The sequence below is a fragment of the Periophthalmus magnuspinnatus genome, chromosome 15, assembly GCF_009829125.3.
Source record: "Periophthalmus magnuspinnatus isolate fPerMag1 chromosome 15, fPerMag1.2.pri, whole genome shotgun sequence".
Taxonomy (NCBI): Eukaryota; Metazoa; Chordata; class Actinopteri; order Gobiiformes; family Gobiidae; genus Periophthalmus; species Periophthalmus magnuspinnatus.
In genome coordinates this window covers 23676157-23695977 of record NC_047140.1, presented here as the reverse complement: position 1 = coordinate 23695977, position 19821 = coordinate 23676157, and the positions used below count along the sequence as shown (strand labels likewise).

The 19821-nt window shown below is 36.3% G+C and overlaps 2 protein-coding genes across 2 annotated transcripts; both read left to right on the top strand.

Annotated features, from left to right (window-relative positions):
- Positions 1-48: 48 nt before the first annotated feature.
- Positions 49-12385, top strand: LOC117382676 (calpain-2 catalytic subunit-like). Its single transcript, XM_033979901.2, has 21 exons — positions 49-357; positions 803-872; positions 1623-1741; positions 2471-2604; positions 3429-3597; positions 3678-3761; positions 4525-4610; positions 5342-5416; positions 5495-5655; positions 6442-6611; positions 6702-6713; positions 7141-7352; positions 8008-8044; positions 8128-8193; positions 8940-9006; positions 9081-9145; positions 9224-9292; positions 9827-9905; positions 10646-10762; positions 11725-11783; positions 12258-12385. Exons 1-21 carry the CDS (start codon positions 121-123, stop codon positions 12279-12281), a joined length of 2112 nt encoding a protein of 703 aa, XP_033835792.1. The 5' UTR covers positions 49-120; the 3' UTR covers positions 12282-12385.
- A 3855-nt stretch (positions 12386-16240) lies between these two features.
- On the top strand, positions 16241-19320 carry cfl1l (cofilin 1 (non-muscle), like). The gene is made up of 4 exons (XM_033979910.2): positions 16241-16348; positions 18398-18690; positions 18766-18839; positions 18926-19320. Exons 1-4 carry the CDS (start codon positions 16346-16348, stop codon positions 19042-19044), a joined length of 489 nt encoding a protein of 162 aa, XP_033835801.1. The 5' UTR covers positions 16241-16345; the 3' UTR covers positions 19045-19320.
- Positions 19321-19821: the final 501 nt, after the last annotated feature.

Sequence of the window (19821 nt, the reverse complement as noted above, 5' to 3'; positions counted from 1 at the left end):
AAACTGGGTGTGGCTTGAGACACTTGACACTTACACACATGTCACTAAACCTGTGTTACCATACCTCCTGCTGCAGTCAGGATTCTGCACTCAGCTAGAACTATCAGCTTTATTTCCAAGATGACTGGGATTGTCAAAAAAGTAATCCGATATCGCAATAAGGCGGAAGGTATTGGAACAAACTCCAGAGCAGTGAAGTATTTAAAACAAGATTACGAGGAGCTGAAGAGGAGCTGTCTGGACAGAGGGAGGCTTTTTGAAGATGAGTTATTTGACGCTGAACCCTCTTCTCTGGGATTCAAGGAACTTGGACCATATTCAGCTAAAACTAGTGGCGTTACCTGGATGAGACCGAAGGTAAGAAGATTACCTGTGGTTAACAAATAAGAGTTTGGATTTCCTCTACAAGCCTTTCTGATACTGTGATTATCGTTGTGCTATTGCTACTACCTTCCTCTTGAAAGTAAAGATTTATGAATTAAGCTGCAGGGTGTGTTTGGTAATAGTCAGTTGCACGTAGTAAAAGAAAATTCTATTCAATTACTATGGATCATACCTGGACGACTAAGGGATTAGACAGACAGCTACACAGTTGCAATGAATTGTAACTCAGTTCTAAGTCCCAGGTTCAAAACCCAAAACACTGTAATTTAGGCAAAGGAATTTTACTGGCTTGTTAAAGTACAACTGCTACCAATTCACCATTGGTATTTCAGCTTGGATGCAAACCTTTTCTGCCCCTGTTAAGTGGAAAATAGTCAACCTTTTATTTGTTCTAAACTTTTCCACATTTCTTTCACAGGACTTGCATCAAAGACCAAAATTCATTGTTGAAGATGCGACCAGGACTGACATCTGCCAAGGAGCCCTGGGTAAGCCTTTCGTGACATTGATAAAACAGCTTCTAGTGTCATAATCTTCGTCAGTGTAGTAACTTGTCTGAATGTTTTAAATAATGCACTACAAAAATAACAGAGAATCCACTGTGTCTGTGTACACCCAGTGTGAGTCAGCTGCATACCAAGTGTCCCACGTCTGTACCACATTTCTGAAACCAGACTAAAAACAAGACTTATGCAACAGAGGAGGGCAACTGAACTTCTACATGAGCATTAAAGCATAACTTTTCTGGTGGGATACCTGCTTGTCTCTATGGAAATATTAATGCTTTTCCTAGAATGTTCCATATGGCATTGCATGTATCATCATTTATTTCACCATTACATGTGTTTATACTGGCTATAAGCAGGCTGGCCTCTCCACAGAACTGACCTGTAACTTGGCTTGGCGTCACCACATGCATGTCTCCATAGAAACAGAAAAGTTTAATGTGATAATGTGGAACACTCTATTCAAAGCAAAAACATCTTCATGGATACTAGAAGATGGCATACACTCCACCTGAATAATTACGCATTTCACCTTTAAGCCACATAAATATTATAGTAGGTTTATCAGGTTAAGCATTTGTGGGTTTAGGTATTTCTTTCAAATAAATCTGTAGAGTTCCATTGGCACATGTTCTCCATCTGAGATTTAAGCACAATCAAATATATCCTGAATGCATCTAATGGGAGACAGTATAAACAAGTGCATTGATCCATGGTAGTATTTGTTTGTAGGTGACTGCTGGCTCCTGGCAGCCATTGCCTCTCTGACTCTGAACAAAGAAGTTCTTCACAGAGTCGTCCCACACGACCAGTCCTTTGACGATGAGTACGCTGGCATCTTTCGTTTTCAGGTACAGTCACTCCTGAGTAAAGCAATGAATTCAGTTCAAATCTATTGCATGATTTAATTTAAAAAAAAGAACAAAAAAAGAAACATTTGTTTTGAATGAAAAGGAAGCTTGTTCTGCTCCGCAAAACCTAGGTATCATGTACTCTTGTACACATCACATGATTAAAGGGCACATATGCTATTTTCTGATCTATGTTATAATGTTGTTTAATAAATTATATTCTTCTACTGGGTTAACTTTTGACTACATGAATAATGGTATGAAATAACTGTGTTCTGTACTCCAACATAAATATCATTAAAAAAAAGTCTAATTGCTGTCATTTGAACTGCAAAACAGAACTGCATTTGATTATTATTATTATTATTATTGTTGTTGTTGTTGTTATTGTTATTGTTATTATTATTATTAATTATATATATTTTTTTACAACTTTTACAAATTGAATTTTGAAAAGGCTTTGGTTTTTTTTGTTACTGAAGTTCTATGTTAGAGTCAGTGACCATACCAAAAGATCATATTTCTAGAACTAAAAATTACAATAATTTTTAAACCAAGCATGGTGTACTAAGCAGCATTTAAAAAACAGATAGTCAAATATGTGGTTTCAAGTAAATTTAAAAGTATGTAGGTTCATCCCGTTTCTGTCTAGTTAGAAAACTGTGAAAAATATGTAAAAAATCTGGTTTATTCACAAGTTAGTCTAGAAAATAATATGTGTATTTCCAGTTCTGGCAGTTCGGTCAGTGGGTGGAAGTGTTGGTGGACGATCGTTTACCCACAAAAAATGGCGAGCTGCTGTTTGTTCACTCTGAAGAGGGCTGTGAGTTTTGGAGCGCACTGCTGGAAAAGGCCTATGCCAAGTAAGAATCACAAGTCAATCAAGCATCATAAAAACAACCAGTCCCATATGAACAACTGTAACTGACAAACCAAGCACTATCAGAGCCAGAAGCAAACAGGGCATGTCTTTATGGCTTTTATGAATATGTATTTACAACCTTAAAATCTAAACCAGAATCTAACAATGCACTGGATTCAAGACACCCCAAACGAATTACATTGCATTATTCATTCTCTCTGTACTTGGTGATGATAAACTACTTCTGCAGCTACAGTAGCCCTGGGACAGATGGAAGCGAGGCTGCCAGTCTGTGCCATCGGCCCCTCCAATGAACAACAATCACCTGTGCACACATCACATGCTTAAAGGGGCCATATTATGTTGTTTTTTTTCTGATCTATGTTATAATGTTGTTTCCTCATCAAAAACATACATTATTTCATTCACACATGTTTAACACATAAATCCTGCATATTTAGGCTCTGTCGTCTAAAATAGAAAATACTCTGTTCCATCTTGTGATGTCATGTAGTAATACAGGAAGTGCTCCAAACTCCATACACCTTCACAAGAATCTTCTGGGATCAGATTTGATTGGGGTATTCACAAGGTGGTTTGGTATCTAAACTTAACATGGGGTGCTTTTTTAACGATCCCTTCACTATTTATATTAAAAATAAGACAAATGAAAGAAGGAATATATTTTACAACTTTAACTTCCTTAAAGTGCAAAAAATAAACTAAATGATAAGAAGAGAATGATGTAATGTTATATCTGAAACAGCACATTTTGACTTAGTTGTGTATGTGTATATAGCTCTTATACTGTCCAATTTAATTCAGGTTGAATGGATGCTATGAGGCCCTCTCTGGAGGTAGCACAACTGAAGGTTTTGAGGACTTCACTGGAGGCATCGCTGAAAATCATGACCTGAACCAACCCGACCCACACCTGTTCAAAATCATCAGGAAGGCGCTGGACAGAGGCTCCCTTCTTGGGTGCTCCATTGATGTGAGTTTGAACATATTAGTTTTCTTTCCTATCATTATATTGTTCTTTTTTAAAATATATGTTATATCTTATTTGCGCAGATTACAAGCATGAATGACCAGGAAGCTGTTACATCTCTCAAACTGGTGAAAGGCCATGCATATTCAGTTACAGGAGCAGATGAGGTGAGAGAGTCTTACAGAAAAGTTGTTTCTTAAAGGGCCCATATTACTCTATTTTGGATCTATGTTATAATGTTTCCTCATCACAAACATAGCTGGAGTTGTATCTTGTTTCATTCACACATTTAACAAATAAACCCTGCATATTTAGGCGTTTAGGAGTTTTTCTCTCAAACTGAAAACACTCTGTTCCACCTTATGATGTCATGTGGTAATACAGGAAGTCCTTCACTGTGTTTAAACTTCATACACCTTCACTTGGACGATTAGGCTGCTAGAATTTCCAATCTATACTAAACAATAGGTAAAAGGTAGCCGTTAACTTGAAAGCTGCTGCTTCATGGCATCACAAAGTGGAACAGAGTAGTTCAGCTTTGAGAAATCCTGCATTATCAATCTGTCTATATCTCCATAATGTGTGAGTGAAACAAAAAACTAGTCCAGGTATGTTTTTTAGGAGATGACAACATTATAATATGGCTAAAAGCTCATAAGAGTCAATTGTGTGTAATATAGGACCTTTAACGTATGACTCCAAGTACACTTAAAATGGATTGTACTTTTTCTTACCACCTTTAAATAACTAAAATGACAGCACAAGACTACAGTAAATATCAATACTGAAGAAAAACAAGAATGAACAAACGAGTCAACTTTAAAGATGCACTATGTAACTCTTCAGTCTGTTGCCATGAAGATTTCATTGCTTTGCCCTGATTGTTCCACAATATGGGCCCCAAATTGCACATGTTTTATTTTCTTGCAGGTGGAGTACAGAGGCAACACTGTGGAGCTTATCCGCATCAGAAACCCATGGGGGCAAGTCGAGTGGAACGGAGCCTGGAGTGACTCGTAAGTGGTGACAACTTAAAGATTGAAACTGTGATTAAGTCAAAGGTAACAGCTGTGATTCAGTCAGAGCAAATAATGATTAGTGGCTACTTACTGAATATCTATAGGCAAAGTAAGACAAGTTTATTTGTATAGCACAATTCATACATAAGGCAAATGCTTTACAGAATAAGAAAGACATTAAAATCATAATACATCAAATCAAAGCATAATAATCATCATACAATTAACATTAAAAGAGAGAAGTGCAGAATAAAAACCTTTCAGAATATTGTTATGCTATTGTTAATATTAGGTTGCCATGGTAAAGTTGTATTTGGATTTAGCTGGTTTTAATCTGATAACAGTGGGGAAATACACTATGGGTGCGGCTTGAACCAGATGATCAAAGGACTTATTGTCTACATCACTGTCATTGTTTGTAGAAAAGAAAGAGGACGCAGCAGATATAGGGTATATAAAATAGCCCTGTAGAGTACTTGTTTGTATATGCCAAGCCCCTTAGATGCAGTCTTATATAATAAGAAGCCTAACTGGTATGTTCTTTGTGTTACTGTGTGTTGTTGTCATGTCAGTGCACCACACCCACTGGAAACGTTGAATCAAATATGCCAGCTTAAATAGGTGGAGGTTGTTTTGAATTATGGTCATCTTCCTGGTTTAACAGACAAATATTTTTCCTCACAGTAATTGTAATGCACCATTTTGACATTTGTAATTGTATTTTGCAGATCTTATGAATGGAGATCTGTGAGTGATCATGACAGACAGAGACTGACTAATCGGAAAGAAGATGGAGAATTCTGGTGACGCTCAAACTCAAAAATAAACATTGACAAAAAAATTAAGTCATTCATAAAAATACATCACTATTTTTCTTGTAGGATGTCATTTTCAGACTTTCTGCGCCAGTACTCCCGTTTGGAGATCTGTAACCTCACTCCAGACGCTTTGACCAGTGACGACTACAAGAAGTGGGCAGAGAACAACTTTGAGGAAACCTGGAGGAGAGGCGTGTCCGCGGGTGGTTGCAGGAACTACCCAAGTACTAAACTCTTTCAATTGTTTTACAATGTGTTTGAATTAGTCATAGATGCCACTATTGTGTGCCTTTCCTGCCCATAATCCTTTGACCACATAATACTGCTGTAAGGTTTTCAACAGGGTAATGGAACTGCACTTGTACAATAATAATGTAACATACTGCACCAATATCCCATACTCTTCTATTATTATATTATATATCTATATATATCTATATATTATATTGTAGCAGTGACACAGGGAACATTTACATAATTTGTTTTTTGCTGTGTGTGGTGATATGTGACAGTTAATTAATGCAGTTTTAGAGTATAGAACAATGTAGAACAATACATTTCTCTTTCACTATTTAATTCATAGTTTTAGATTATGGTTGAGTGGCTTGCACTCACACCTTTTCTGTATGGAGTTTGCCCCCCCATCAATTCAAAACATGTACAATAGGACAGGCTAAGGTAGCCCTGACCTAGCAATAAGATCATGGAGGTGGGTCCCCTGGTGCGGCACTACAGCAGGTTGCTTTAACAGCCTTGAAGGAATAGGGTCAAATGAGGAGGACCAATTTCCCTACGGGGACAACAATGTGCATCTTAACATTTTGTCTTTATTTTTTGTTGTTGCCATTTAAAAAAAAAATCCATATCAAAATATGCACAGGTGTGAACAATAATAAAGAAATCAGATGTAGCCGTTTACATACCACATACTGTTTACATTTCAATTCCAGAAGTCAGATAATGATCACATTTTTGGTTGATGTAAACATAACCACTGTTGTTTTTTTCAGACACTTTCTGGATGAACCCTCAGTTTGTCATAAAGCTGGAAGACGTGGACGATGACCCTTACGATGGCGAGGACAAGTGCACTTTCATCGTGGGCCTGATGCAGAAAAACAGGAGGAAAATGAGGAAAATGGGTGAAGACCTGGAGACAATCGGATTTGCCATCTACGAAGTATGAGCTGCATTTGCAACAAAAATACTCTGTGATCATAAAGCTTTTGTTTTTATATCAACTCAAAGTTTTTCTTTTTTGTGTTTGTAGCTTCCAAAAGAGGTAATAGAGGTGTACTACCGACAGTGCATATGAATAAGTGGAAGGAGAGCTCTAAAACTACAATTACCAAGACACTGTTGAGTCTACAACGAATACTGCAAATACCACAGTTCCTTCTGATGCTTGAGAGCAGCTAAAAGCATAATTGCATTGCCACACCTATGTTTTTCAGTTGCCTTCTGCTAATCCACAAATATTAGGCCTATAAATCTGTACTTTTTAATTACCACATTTGCTACTATATTGGAAAACTATTAAGTTAACACTTAAAATTAGTACAACTTTAAAACCTTCCTAAATGTATTACAATGTCTAGTATTTCTTGCTATTCTCACAATGGTATTCATAACAAAAAATATTTTATTATTTTATTATTACTGTTTAATTCTGTGTGGTTTCTAATGGTATTTTTTGTGATGATTTTTAGTTTTCAGGTCAAACTCAAGTTCATTTGAAGAAAGACTTTTTCTTGTACAATGCTTCAGCGGCCCGTTCTGAAACCTTCATAAACCTGAGAGAGCTATCCAACCGGATCAGCCTGCCCCCGGGCGAGTACCTCATTGTGCCGTCCACCTTTGAACCCAACAAGAACGCAGACTTCTATCTTCGTGTGTTCTCTGAGAAGCCAGCAGATTTCCAGTATGTTCACAAATCAACTCAAATCATGCATTTAAAGGTGCACTATGTAACTTTTCTGGTGGAGGGCCTGCCACCTGCTTGTCTCCAAGGAGATGTTGTTGTTTTACCTGAAATGTTCCACAGTATGGCAATAAACGTTTCTATATTGCATGAATTAAAGCACGGGTGATATATTGCTTGGAAAAACCTGCATGGTTATTGTGAGCTGGGTCACCAATTGACAGATCTAAAATGTAAATTGGCTTAGTGTCATTGTCTGCTTATCTCCATGGAGATGTACAAGTTTAGGTCTATACTGTGGAACATCCTAGGCAGACAATAACATCACCGTTGAGATGAGCAAGTGGCAGTTCTTGTCCACAAGAAAAGCACCTTTAAAATTGTGCACATAGTAATATACACAGTTTACCATAATGTTGGAACACTTTTGTTATAGATTTTTGTTTATTTTTACTTGCAATTGGTCAAGTCTGTTATGACATTTAAGTTGGTACATTGGTTATCCAGGAAACCAATTCATCCACCATGGTTAGCACACTCTCCTCAAAGGTCAACATTTAATACAACAAAATATTCCAACTTTATTGGCAAAAAAGTCATTTACATCTCATGCCAATATTCATGTCCTTCACATTAATGATGTTTTTGCTTTCAGAGAAATTGATGATCCGGTAGACTGTCAGATTGAGCCAGTAAATAATTTCAATTTTTTTAACTCTTATTTTAAAGTCAAATTTAAATTCATTCAGTTATTATTGTGTGTTTTTGTCTGCAGATTGACATTGATGAAGATGATATCTCAGAGCAATTTCAGAGTCTGTTTCAAAGACTTGCCGGAAATGTAAGCAACTCTGAGAAAAGACACATTGTTGATAGATTAGATATTGTTTTTGGGATGCTAAAACGTGTGCATATTCAACATTTTTTTTTAGAAAATAGAATGTCATTTTCCACAGAATTCTTTTACTGATTCTGATATAGATCTAAACTTTTGTAAAACTATTCTGTACAGGTCTAATTTGTCTTACTTATATGATTTTATTCAGAATCAATTTTTGTTCAAATTAATCTTGTTTTAATCTTATTACTAGTAGAGATTATTATCTGGGTGTTGATAATTTTGACAACCCTACCTTAAAACTACCATCTGTACTTAAACTGACCAACGCGCTCCTATTGTAGTCGCACATATCATCACCAGATGCTATGTACCAATAACCTGCGGTGACTTTTATGGATAACCAAGCAAACCTGGGATGGAAATCAATATTTAGTTCATAACAATTAATAACACCACTTTTTATGCAAACTACATTGCAAATTTGTCCAGATGCTATCTATGTTAGTTGTTGTCTGGTGTGGCAGCTTTGGACCAGAGAGCATAGGCGAGCCAGGTGAGGGGAGGGAATAGGTTTCACATCTGCCATCTACTGTAAATAAATAAATAAATAAATAAACAGATGGTAGCCTTAAACTTATCCTTTTTTAACATAGTCAACATCTTATCAACTTTAACGTCAAGACTGATTAGATCTAGTACACCACCCAAAAACAGCCATGATAAACAGCCTCATTTATGTGTTTCAGGATTTTGAAATCAGTGTTTATGAACTGCAGAAGATCCTCAACACTGTCATATCTAAAAAGAAGCAACGTATGAACTAAAGTCAACTATATTCATAATCTCACACTTTTTTAAAAATGTAATTAACACTTATTTATATCCAGAGAATAGGATCGAATTTGAAGGCTTCTGTCTGTCAACTTGTCACCAAATGATCAACCTACTGGACGTATCCTTTATACATTTTTCTGCTTAATCGTATGTATTTCTATATAAATAACTGTAAGGAATCCTTGACTTTTCAAAGAAAGATGGGAGTGGTAAATTGGGAATGGTCGAATTCAAGATCTTGTGGACAAAAATAGAGAAGTACCTGGTAAGTGTGTGTATCTGTGACTTTGACATGTGTCACTAAAGGATTAAAGACTTTTTTTGATCTTATGTTTGGCCAAAAATATTTGTAATGATATTTGTGATTTGTTGTGATTTGTGATGAAAGATACAAACCATTAATCCAAAATATAAATGTTCTACTTCTGTTGGAATGTCTGCCACTTTCTTGTCATGGAATTGTTATTGCTCCACCTGGAATGTTCCAGAGTGTGGCATTTAATTTAATATTTATAAACAGTATTATTATAGTTGTATTATTATTTATTGCACAGAAATACTTAGACAAACGTGCCTTCTTACTGTGAGCATTGTCACTTTTGGCATCACCTGCCTCTGTTTAATGCCATAGTATGGAACACAACAAGCAAAGCAACAACATCTCCATGAAGACAAGAAAGATGTACCAAAAGAAAAGTTTCATAGTGCACATTTTAAGTGATTAATGGCAATCTAGAACATTTTTTCAGCGTAGGACACAATAACTAGTTATGACTGACCTCTTTGATTCTTTCTTCAGGTCTTGTTCAAGGAGAGAGACACAGACGACAGTGGATGCATGAGCAGTTCTGAGATGAGACTGGCTGTGGAGAAAGCCGGTTAGATCCTAAATTTGCTTGTTTATTTTACTTCTCACCTTGGCAAGTAGGGCTGTGCAATATTTTTTATCACACCGAAATTCAATCATTAAATCATCACTGATATGCTTGGGTGGAGTTCAGAATTCGGAGGAAGAAATTGGGCTTTTTTTTGTTTTAAATGGCAGATTGTTTATGTTCATGAACCTCAATATTAAAAGCCATAATGTACTTAGAACAACATAAAGATTTCTGGCCATATCATCCAGCCCTATCCTGACAAACTATTTTTATTTTTTACTATTTTTTTCTACAGCCAAAATAATAATCTCAAAGAATACCATTACTCAACCAATCAAATCAAAATAATGGCCAAAATGTATGCCACCATTCTCGCCTCTATGGAGATGTTTTGCTTTTACTTTTGCTGGAATCTTCCACAATATGGCATTACATTATATATCTTGCAATGAAAAAATATGCATTCTTGTAGTGAGTGGGATCACCTCTCCACAGATCTGACCTGTAACTTGGTGTGGTACAAGTAGCATCTGCTTGCTTTTATGGCAATAGACAGTTAAATGCCACACTATCAGTGCAAAGCAATAACATATGCATGGAGATGAGGAGGTGGCAGACCCTGAACCAAAAAAGTTACATATTATGTCTTTAACCAGGACTAAACGAGGCCCAAATAAAATGAGACTATAGTAAAAAGACTCGAAGGGCATATGTGTATGATTATAATACATTTTTTGCAGGTTTCCGTCTGAACAATGCTTTGCACCAGGTCATTGTGGCCCGCTACAGTGAACCCAACCTCACCATCGACTTTGATAACTTCGTCAGCTGTCTCATCCGCATGGAGTCTCTTTTCAGTAAGATTTGACATTAATTTAACTAAATAAGGACACAGTTCATATTTCTAGAACTTGATTTACACTGGAGTACAGCACACAGTATTCAAGTATAGGCCTGTCACGATAATTACAATATCAACTTATTTTTCAATAGTAAAAGAAAAATTCAAATCTGTCAACTGGACAAAAAGTTGTAGGAGTGAAGACATAAGCTGTTTCTTTACAGAAACTGTAAACAATAGGTGTGTTATTTAGCTCCTCCCTTCATTTAGATATAAGACAGTGTTCACCAGAAATCTGACCAGAACTGAAGAAGTTGCTTGGATGAGCAGCAAAACATCTTTACTCCTACAACTTTTTGTCCAGCTGACAGATTTGAATTTTTCTTTTACTATGGATCATATCAGGACGACTGAGGGATTACACAGACACACATCTTATCGTCCGGTATAAGAAAGATGGAACATTATATTTTGGGGCTCAGTATTTGTCGTGTGTACTTGTGTATTTGTCTTTGTGATGATGGGGAGATTTTAACCATTTTTATGTAATACGATAAGTTTTGATCTGTAAAGGGTTGAATAAAGTTAAGTTCTATGGCCTATCAAGATTGGTTCATTCTGCAATTTCTTTGTTGCAGCTCAGGTCTTTTAATGAAACACTATATTTAAAGATAAGTTCATTGGGATTATCCTGCTTTGTGTCAGTGGTATAAATTAGTTTCAATATTATCGTTTATCACAATATTTCTCTGTAGCAATATATCAAACTTCTTTTTTTTTTATTGTGACAGACCTTCTCCAGTATCAAATATATGTAATGTAATTTCTTTGACAAACACTGAACCTCATCATTTAGTGACCTGATCTACTACTCTACTCATCCAACCACACCAAAACAACACCATTTTGGCTGCTGTATTTGTCATAGCTTAAATAAATATATAATATAAACAACCTAACGCTTTTTTATTGTCACAGACACATTCAAGACTCTGGATAAAGACGAAGATGGAACAATCGAATTAAATATGATACAAGTAAGTCATCCACTCATTTTAATTTTGACATTCTGGACAATATAGAGACAGGCTATGCATGGATTTCAGTAGCACGATTTCTTCCAGATGCCATTTTGAGGACTTTTGATCTTTTATTTTAAATTGTTAATTGCTATGGCAACGGTCATCATTTTTCATCACTTTAAAACCCATGGAGATGAGATGTAAAATGTATCCATTACAGATAAATTAAAAATAGCAAAATAAAGTTCAATCTTTTATTAAACTCCTACAAAATACAACTTGACTTTCTGTGTCATTTTATAGTTAATACAGTATTTTATCACATTAAATATTTCTGTAATATCATATGTATGAGTGAAAATGAAATTCTAAAATTCTAATCTGTGTAGAAAGTCAGTTTAAAATGTAAAACTTTTCACTTGTTAATTTATCAGCTTTTAAAATGTATTTTGTGTCTCTGTAATAACTATGCTCTTTGTTGTTTGACAGTGGTTGAGCCTGACCATCCTTTAGAGAGGACCCACACCTCAATGTGCCAGTTTTACTTCAGCAACAACTTATTTTTTATTTTTTGTTTTTGTTTTGGTGTGCTTTAACTTGAAAATAATTTTCCTAGGATCAAATGATTATACATAGGTTTAACAAAATATTTTAGTTTTTGCACTGTTGTTAGAGTCATGAGTCACTGTTCATGCTGTATTGATGATTGATTAAAAAGATGGAGGAAAAAAAAGCTATGCAACTTGTCTTTGGTTTGTTTATTCATTTAAATCAATTCATATTTTACATTTTCTGTTCAGTTCTATAACATCTAGTCTAAACAGTAAACATAAATGTACCATGATGAGAGGAGAGACGAAGTGATATCATTTTTTGGGGGGAATTTATTTAAAGGTGCACCATGTAAATAATGTTATTGCTAATGTTCCACGGTATGGCATTAAACGTGTCCATCCCCATAGAGCCAAGCAAGTGATGCCATGAGTAAGAATGGATGTTTTCATTAAGGTCAGCCATTTTATGAACAGCACCTGTACTTGAATAAAACTGAAATAGATGTGTTTATGTCATACTGTGTAACATTCCAGGCAAAATCATATTGCTCCATGGAGACAAGCAGCTGGCTGACCCCCCAAACCATCCCCCCGTAACAAAAAAGTTACCTGGTGCACCTTTAATAGGCTAATTAAATGTGGGTTTTTTTTTCCCCCTATAAACGTATTTCCAATGCAACATAAAAAGATAAATGTTGTGTCATAGAATTTTAATGTAATTTCATATTTTAGATTAAAAAGCAACAAGTGAAATGATTATTTACTTTGTGGTGCAGTTATTATAGTTCTGAAATTACACAAACTGTAGTTAATTCATTTGCTTATCATAAATAGGTCATTAATCTAATCGGTAGCATCCCGTGTAGTGCCTTCTTTTAACCACTAAGGGACGTGATTTCACTCTGTACTGTTATAACTTGATGCTTTCAGCAGTTCAGCCTCCACTTCCTGCCCTGTCTCTCCTGGCTTGTTTCCTCTTTTGCTCCTATAAAAGTTTAGCCTACTTCTATAGCTGCCATATGTGACACAGGGGCCGATCTATCACAGACCACCCACACAGGCCTACTCCCTGCTCAATTAAACATTACTGGTCCTAATTGTCCTATTGCAACAAATTAGTGCTATAGAATCAAAAATAAGCGTACTTCTTTTGCTAAACGGTGAAACGTGTAACAAAGATTTGCACTGTTTAAAGGAACATGTTTTGGTCATGTGTTGAAGTGCTGTGTTGGCATTGAAACCCCAGTGAGCCTGGTTAGTCCGGATATGGGGAGGAGCTTTGACTGCCTGAAGCCACACTCAAAACAAGCTATGTCAAGACTGCAGAGCTCCTGCTTACGTCACAGTGAGAGACACATGTGTTGATTAGAAACACCCATATAAACCAGCTTGCTTACCTGTAATGGCAGCGTCACCTTGTATAATACACCCATTAAACCAATAATAATAATAATAATGATTATAAAAGATGGAATGGTTAAGTTACATTTACTTTTACCTGAGTTAGAGTACTTCTTAATGTTATAGCCTCCACATTCACATAATTTTGAATGCACGAATATGGTAATTTTGAAGAAACAATATTATCGTTCACTGGTACAATATTACACTACTCTGCTGCAATAATTTCAAAAGATTTATTAATGTTGAAGATGTATTTGTATTTCATGGATGTGCTATTTATCCATGGGTTTCAGAGTGAGGAAAAATGAGCACTGTTGCCATGGCAATTAACAATTCAAAACAAAACAATACATCCTGAATGGTCAAACGTAGTCAAACAGCTACAAAAAAGTCATGAATACTTTTATGAGTTTCATGTTGTTGCTTGATCATTTGAGTCATTATTTGTGTCTATTCTCAGCTACTTAGTCATACTCAATGGTTGTAAGTAACTTTTAGTCCTCGCTGCCCTGGGACAGACTAGCATTAATGTGTCTGTCAGTCCGTATCGACACAGCTCCTCCAACCAACATCAATCTGAACAATATATGACTGAATTGTTAGGCAGACCTTGCCTGGGATCTAGATTACACACTTCAATATTTTACAAAGATGTGAGTCTGGACACTGGTGAACCTCCCCGTTTTCAAATGGCCATGATTGACAGGTGGATTAGCCAATTAGAGACATGCATGGTCTGTCTGTATTTGAAAAAATAAAGGAAGAAAATATCAGAGGTGGCTGAAAATTATTGCAGATTTGTACAGAATCAATTGGCAAAGCACTAGACTCTGTTAATCTGAGGTGAGGTAAATTTGAATTCATTTGTAAATCATAAATGATCAGGTGATTGAGACGCAACAGAGAGCGTGGGGACCAGACTGATAACAATCTGGATTTGTCAGGCAAGAGTAGACCTACATTTTTGACTAGACTCTCTGCTCTCTTTACTATAGCCTATATAAATTTGTTGTTCTTTTAAAAAATATTAAGGTAAAATACGCTTCATTCTTACTGTTATAAATGTTGATGATACATGGTACTGAATCTTAGTTTCAGGTCCCACTATGAACAATGTGTTGTTTCACTTTTTCTGTTTTCATTCTAAAGGAGTTGTTATGTAATAATAGACATGCTAAGGCAGGGTAAGGTACTAAGGGTCTGTTGATGTGTGCAGATGCAGGCTTGACAGGAGAAACAATACAAAACACAATTCAATAATCAATGTTCGTTGTGTTACTGACAACTGTAGCTAGCTTATGATTGAAAATGAGAGAAAACATAGTGCACAAATGAACAGGGACCCACCGACCAATATGGAAACATCAACAGTGAATTCATTGCTTCGCCCCACACCAGTATTTCAGACATTTAACAAGGTCACGAGTGTCCTGATATATTTGTCCTGCTATATTTGCTTTTTTTGGGGGGGTGAAATTGGAGATTAATAGCCTACTTTTGTTTTCGGAAAAATATACAGGCTAAGAAGTAAAATGCAAGTTGTTAAAATAGTGGTTTTAATACAGGAGTAGGGGTCATCACATGTGTTTATTTTACTCTAGTTTAAACAGTATTGTATCATTTTGTCAATGCTTGTGAAAGAAATTGTTGCATGGACGTGGATGATCAAAGTTATAAGCATTCTCGCATTTTTTCTTTCTTTTTTTTTTGGTCAACTTAGAGGTTTCAAGGAGGTAGAAGTGGACATGGGCCTATACGCTCACTACACAGCTATTAATCACTAGCAGCCAAAAGATATATAACACTCTATCTTTGCATTTAGGAGGGTAAGTAGTAAATAAAATAGTCTACAGAGCTCCTTATATGGACTCATATCCCTGATCACACCAAATTAGGCCATGTAAGTATGTTTTGTAGTTTTGGGACTTTAAATGAAATGAAACTACTCTGAAATTTTAGCCCATTAGTCAGAAGTCACTGCATGGACCTGACATGTAGGCTATATTATATTCATATTGGCCTAGAATTTGTGTAATTTTCCCCTGGTTTTGCCATGACACCAAGTTTATTTACTTTGTTTCTCTTAATTGCAACTATTAGAACAGTTTAATGATGCAAAAAAGGTTTAACCCTTCCATACCTGTGTTCATGGGCCTACACCTATTGCCATATAAGGAACATGTGAAGAGTTTCGACAGGGATAGGTTTAGTGCCCATATATGGATGTAATTTTCAGTTCCCGCCCATGAGTGTCTGCAGATCACCTGAAATCCACGCAAAAATAGTCAATATCATTACTCTCTGTCAAGTTTGTGGAGACGCAACGTGAAAACGCAGCTCATATGTGTGAACAAATGTCTGGATTCGGATCGTAGTATTCAAATCAGAGAGAGATTACATGCAAATGCTGAGGTTGAAGCTGAAACTGTCGCAGCTCACCTGGCTGGGACGGTGGAGGCGGGGAGCGCGCGGATTAGGAGTGGAGGTGTGCGCTTTTATGGACCCTCCCTCTGCAGTGAGTCAACCTGCAGCACTTCCCTATAACTCCTTCCACTGCGTCTCAGGTCTGGCACGGATCAGCCTCCTCTGCACCCTCTCCTCTCTAACAACTCTCCCAAGATGGTAAGTGGCTTTTTTTTGTCGCTCCAAAAGTACTCAGGTTTGCCTTGCGCACACCTGGTTGATGATTCTGACTTTGGACGCGCCACATCCTCCTGTTTTAGTGGAGGAAATGTGTTGGGACCAGTAGAAAAAGTGCTTTGGTGATGGGTTGAGGTTCACGTTTCTATGATTTTTTAAACCAGGTGATTGCGTACAGAGATGTAGTATTAGCCCTGGTTTGAAGGTGTGGTGTGTATCCAAAATGGAGGGAGCTTTGTTCGCCTTCTTACTGCAAACTTCATAGATTCCCTCGGGGCGGTCTTTCTTGTACAAACTTGTTCCACAATGACTGGAATGTGATAGCCAGGGCCTTCCGATTCACAAGCTTCATCTTAAGTGTTAAAATGTTGGAAACCAGGTGTGACCAATTAGATTCAGAAAAAAATGATCCAGAACAAAACTTGTGTCACTTGTATCAATAAATGTAGTTTTGATTTACTTCTGTTAACCCTCCACTTTAAAACATGCTCTCATTTTCCCATCACCCCAGCACCTGCCTGTCAATACACTTATCATTAGGGTCATTGATTTTTGTAGATTGTCAAATTGGTTGTTGTTGTTGAAATGATTTGTTGTTCATGTTTGAGTCTGACAATAGATGTGTGATTTTTCTGGACTAGTGGAGAAGTTTTTAATTAATTTCCTTTTTTTTTGAGAGAGAGAGATTTGCCTACAGTTACATTTGTACTCTGTAAATAACATATCCTCCTGAGACGCTGAAAAGAAAAAGCAAAAAGTTTGATCTGCGTTTTCCTCGTACAAATATAAATTGTTTTCTTCTATAGTTTCAATAGACTTGTATTTTTAATGGGGAGGTCCATAGAAATGGAATATGTTGTTTATTTAATTTGATTTAGAATTTTTTAATAATAGCCTTTTAGTGCATCAGAAGCTCAATATAAGACTTTCGATACATAAGTGGCTCATCATCTCTGAGCTGTGACAAAGAAAGAAATGGTTCCACCCAACTAGAATGTCTGAAGTGCTGCCCCAACACAAGCCTGAATTAGTGAGAGGAATGCTGAGTCAGAAGAACCCACATTGACAACGGACATCTACCCATTGAGGTCCTAAGCCAACCTCCCCAATCACTGTTGGAGCACACTGACCATCAACCATGTGTTTTATAATAGACACGATGATTTTCTACAAAAGGTTTTAAGTTCTGACGTGTACCAGAGAGTATATTGAAATTGGTCATTTTCCAGATGAATGTGATGCTTAGTTATGAAAACTTAACAAACAGACATGAAAATGAATGCAGATGAATATCTCAGAAACCTGAAATGTGCTTGTTTTGATGTCTACTATTTTGACAGGCAGAAAGTAGTCACCAAGGCCCCACCCCCACACACGAGGTGTCATTTTAAAGCTACTTGTTTGCGCTAATGCCCAGAGAAGAGACTGTATCAACAGCATCTCAGAGTGTCCTGTAGTGGTCAAAAATGCATTGTCTGGGACTGGTCTTGGGACGATATGACTCATAACTACGTTTTTGCTTTTTATTGCATTTTTACATTACATTACATTTTAGGGCTGGCCGATGTCACAAAAATAAATTCCGATTGGTTCCATTTTTATCTCCATTAAAACCAAATTATTTCAATATTGCTTCCCTGAATGTAAAGGAGACACATTTAGTAATTGCCTTTCAAAAATAAACATGGAAAATTTCCTAAGGTTGAGCAGTGCTCCAAATCGTACTTTTACTGAGAATTTGACAAAAAAAAAACAACACATGGCAAGTTTATTTGTATACACAAAGTAATTCAAAGTGCAAATATCACTGATTATAGAGTTCACTGAATCTCAATCTTGATTAAAATGTTACACTGTCGTATGATTTGGAGTGGGTTTACTTGGATTATCAAGCTTTAGAGTTATTGTGTCAGTGGCTTAAAATGGTTTCAATAGGAAAATTATTTCTGAAGCTAAATATTGCACCTTAAATGTGTTTAACGTGACTGTTAACTTGAATGATGCTGAGTTGCTGCTTTCTGATTTGAACAGGCTTCTGGAGTTAAAGTGGCAGATGGCGTAAAAGAGATGCTCCTCTCAATGAAATTAAATAGGAGCTCAGACGATGCAAATGAGCGTATCAGAGTGGTTGAGCTCGGCCTGAACGACGCCAACACAGAGATCGAAGTGAAACAAGTCATCATGGAGAAGGATGTTAAGACTCTGGGCAACGTGTTTAAGTTTGTTCAGTGTCTAATGGGTGAAAAGGAATGCAGATACATCGTGTACGACTGCCATTATGAAACCCCTCAGACCAAAAAGGAAGATCTGATCTTTATTATGTGGTAAGTTTTTGTAATGTTGACATTTATAGCGCCATAACAGCCATTTAACCCATGTTGCTGTGTGAATGTTCTCAGGAGTTGTGACCATGCCAGCCCCAAAAGCAGAATGGTATATTCAAGCTCCAAGAGTGCTGTAAAAAAAATTATGGGTGAGTCATCAATTAGCTTATTTCTGTCTTTGATAAACTTTTATTTCCTAAATATGAATAATGCTACCATGTAATGTCTTCTGCAGATTTCAAGTTCGAGTTGGAGTTGCACGGGAAAGACGAGACTACCCCGCAGTCATTTTGTGGAAAAATGGGAAAGGAAAAAGTATTGAAGTTGGAGGGCTTGGATGTAAAGGAAAGTTAGAAGAACAAATGTTTAGGAGCAAATTGTCAAGGACAGTTGAGGGATTTTGAAGAGGGGCCTTGTCTCAAGATTCAAAAAGATAAATATGTTGACAGTTGTAATTTTTACATGATCTTAATTATTTGCCAGATTTATTATGAGCACACATGGGACACATTTGTCTTTACTCGGGAGTTGTATTCATTCTTGCTGTAGTGTAACTAAAACATGTCAATGTTTCTGGACTTTTATGTCATCTGGAAGACCAGATACAGCTTTGAATAAAAAAATTTATATGAACTAATTTTTCTCATTTTGTGCAGTAATGCCACTTAGCAAATCCAATATAGAACTTTGGTTTATTTCAAACTGGATTAAACAAAAAAAGGCTCTAAAATAATCAAGTTTCATTATTTTGGTGGCACTAGGCCTGTCATGACAAATGTTGAATTGCAATTATACTGTTAGAGAAAAGTCCTGAAGCGATATTTAAATTTTGAATAACCCTAAAGTAGAACCAGTAAACTGCTTTTTAACAATATTATCCAAAACCATGAGCTGCATTAAATGGCACAATGAAACTGTAACTGTGTTTAAATATCCAACTCTACTGCTCAAACCTTATTGTACTACAAAAATAAATCAATATTCACCTGTGCTAAGAAAGCATATGCATGGTAAATATGAGTCAATATGAAAAATTGTGAACTTTTAGGTGGCACCACACATCCACCACTGGCTAATCATTTTTGTTGATTGTCTATGCATCTATTCTTTCTAAAATACCAAATTTTATAC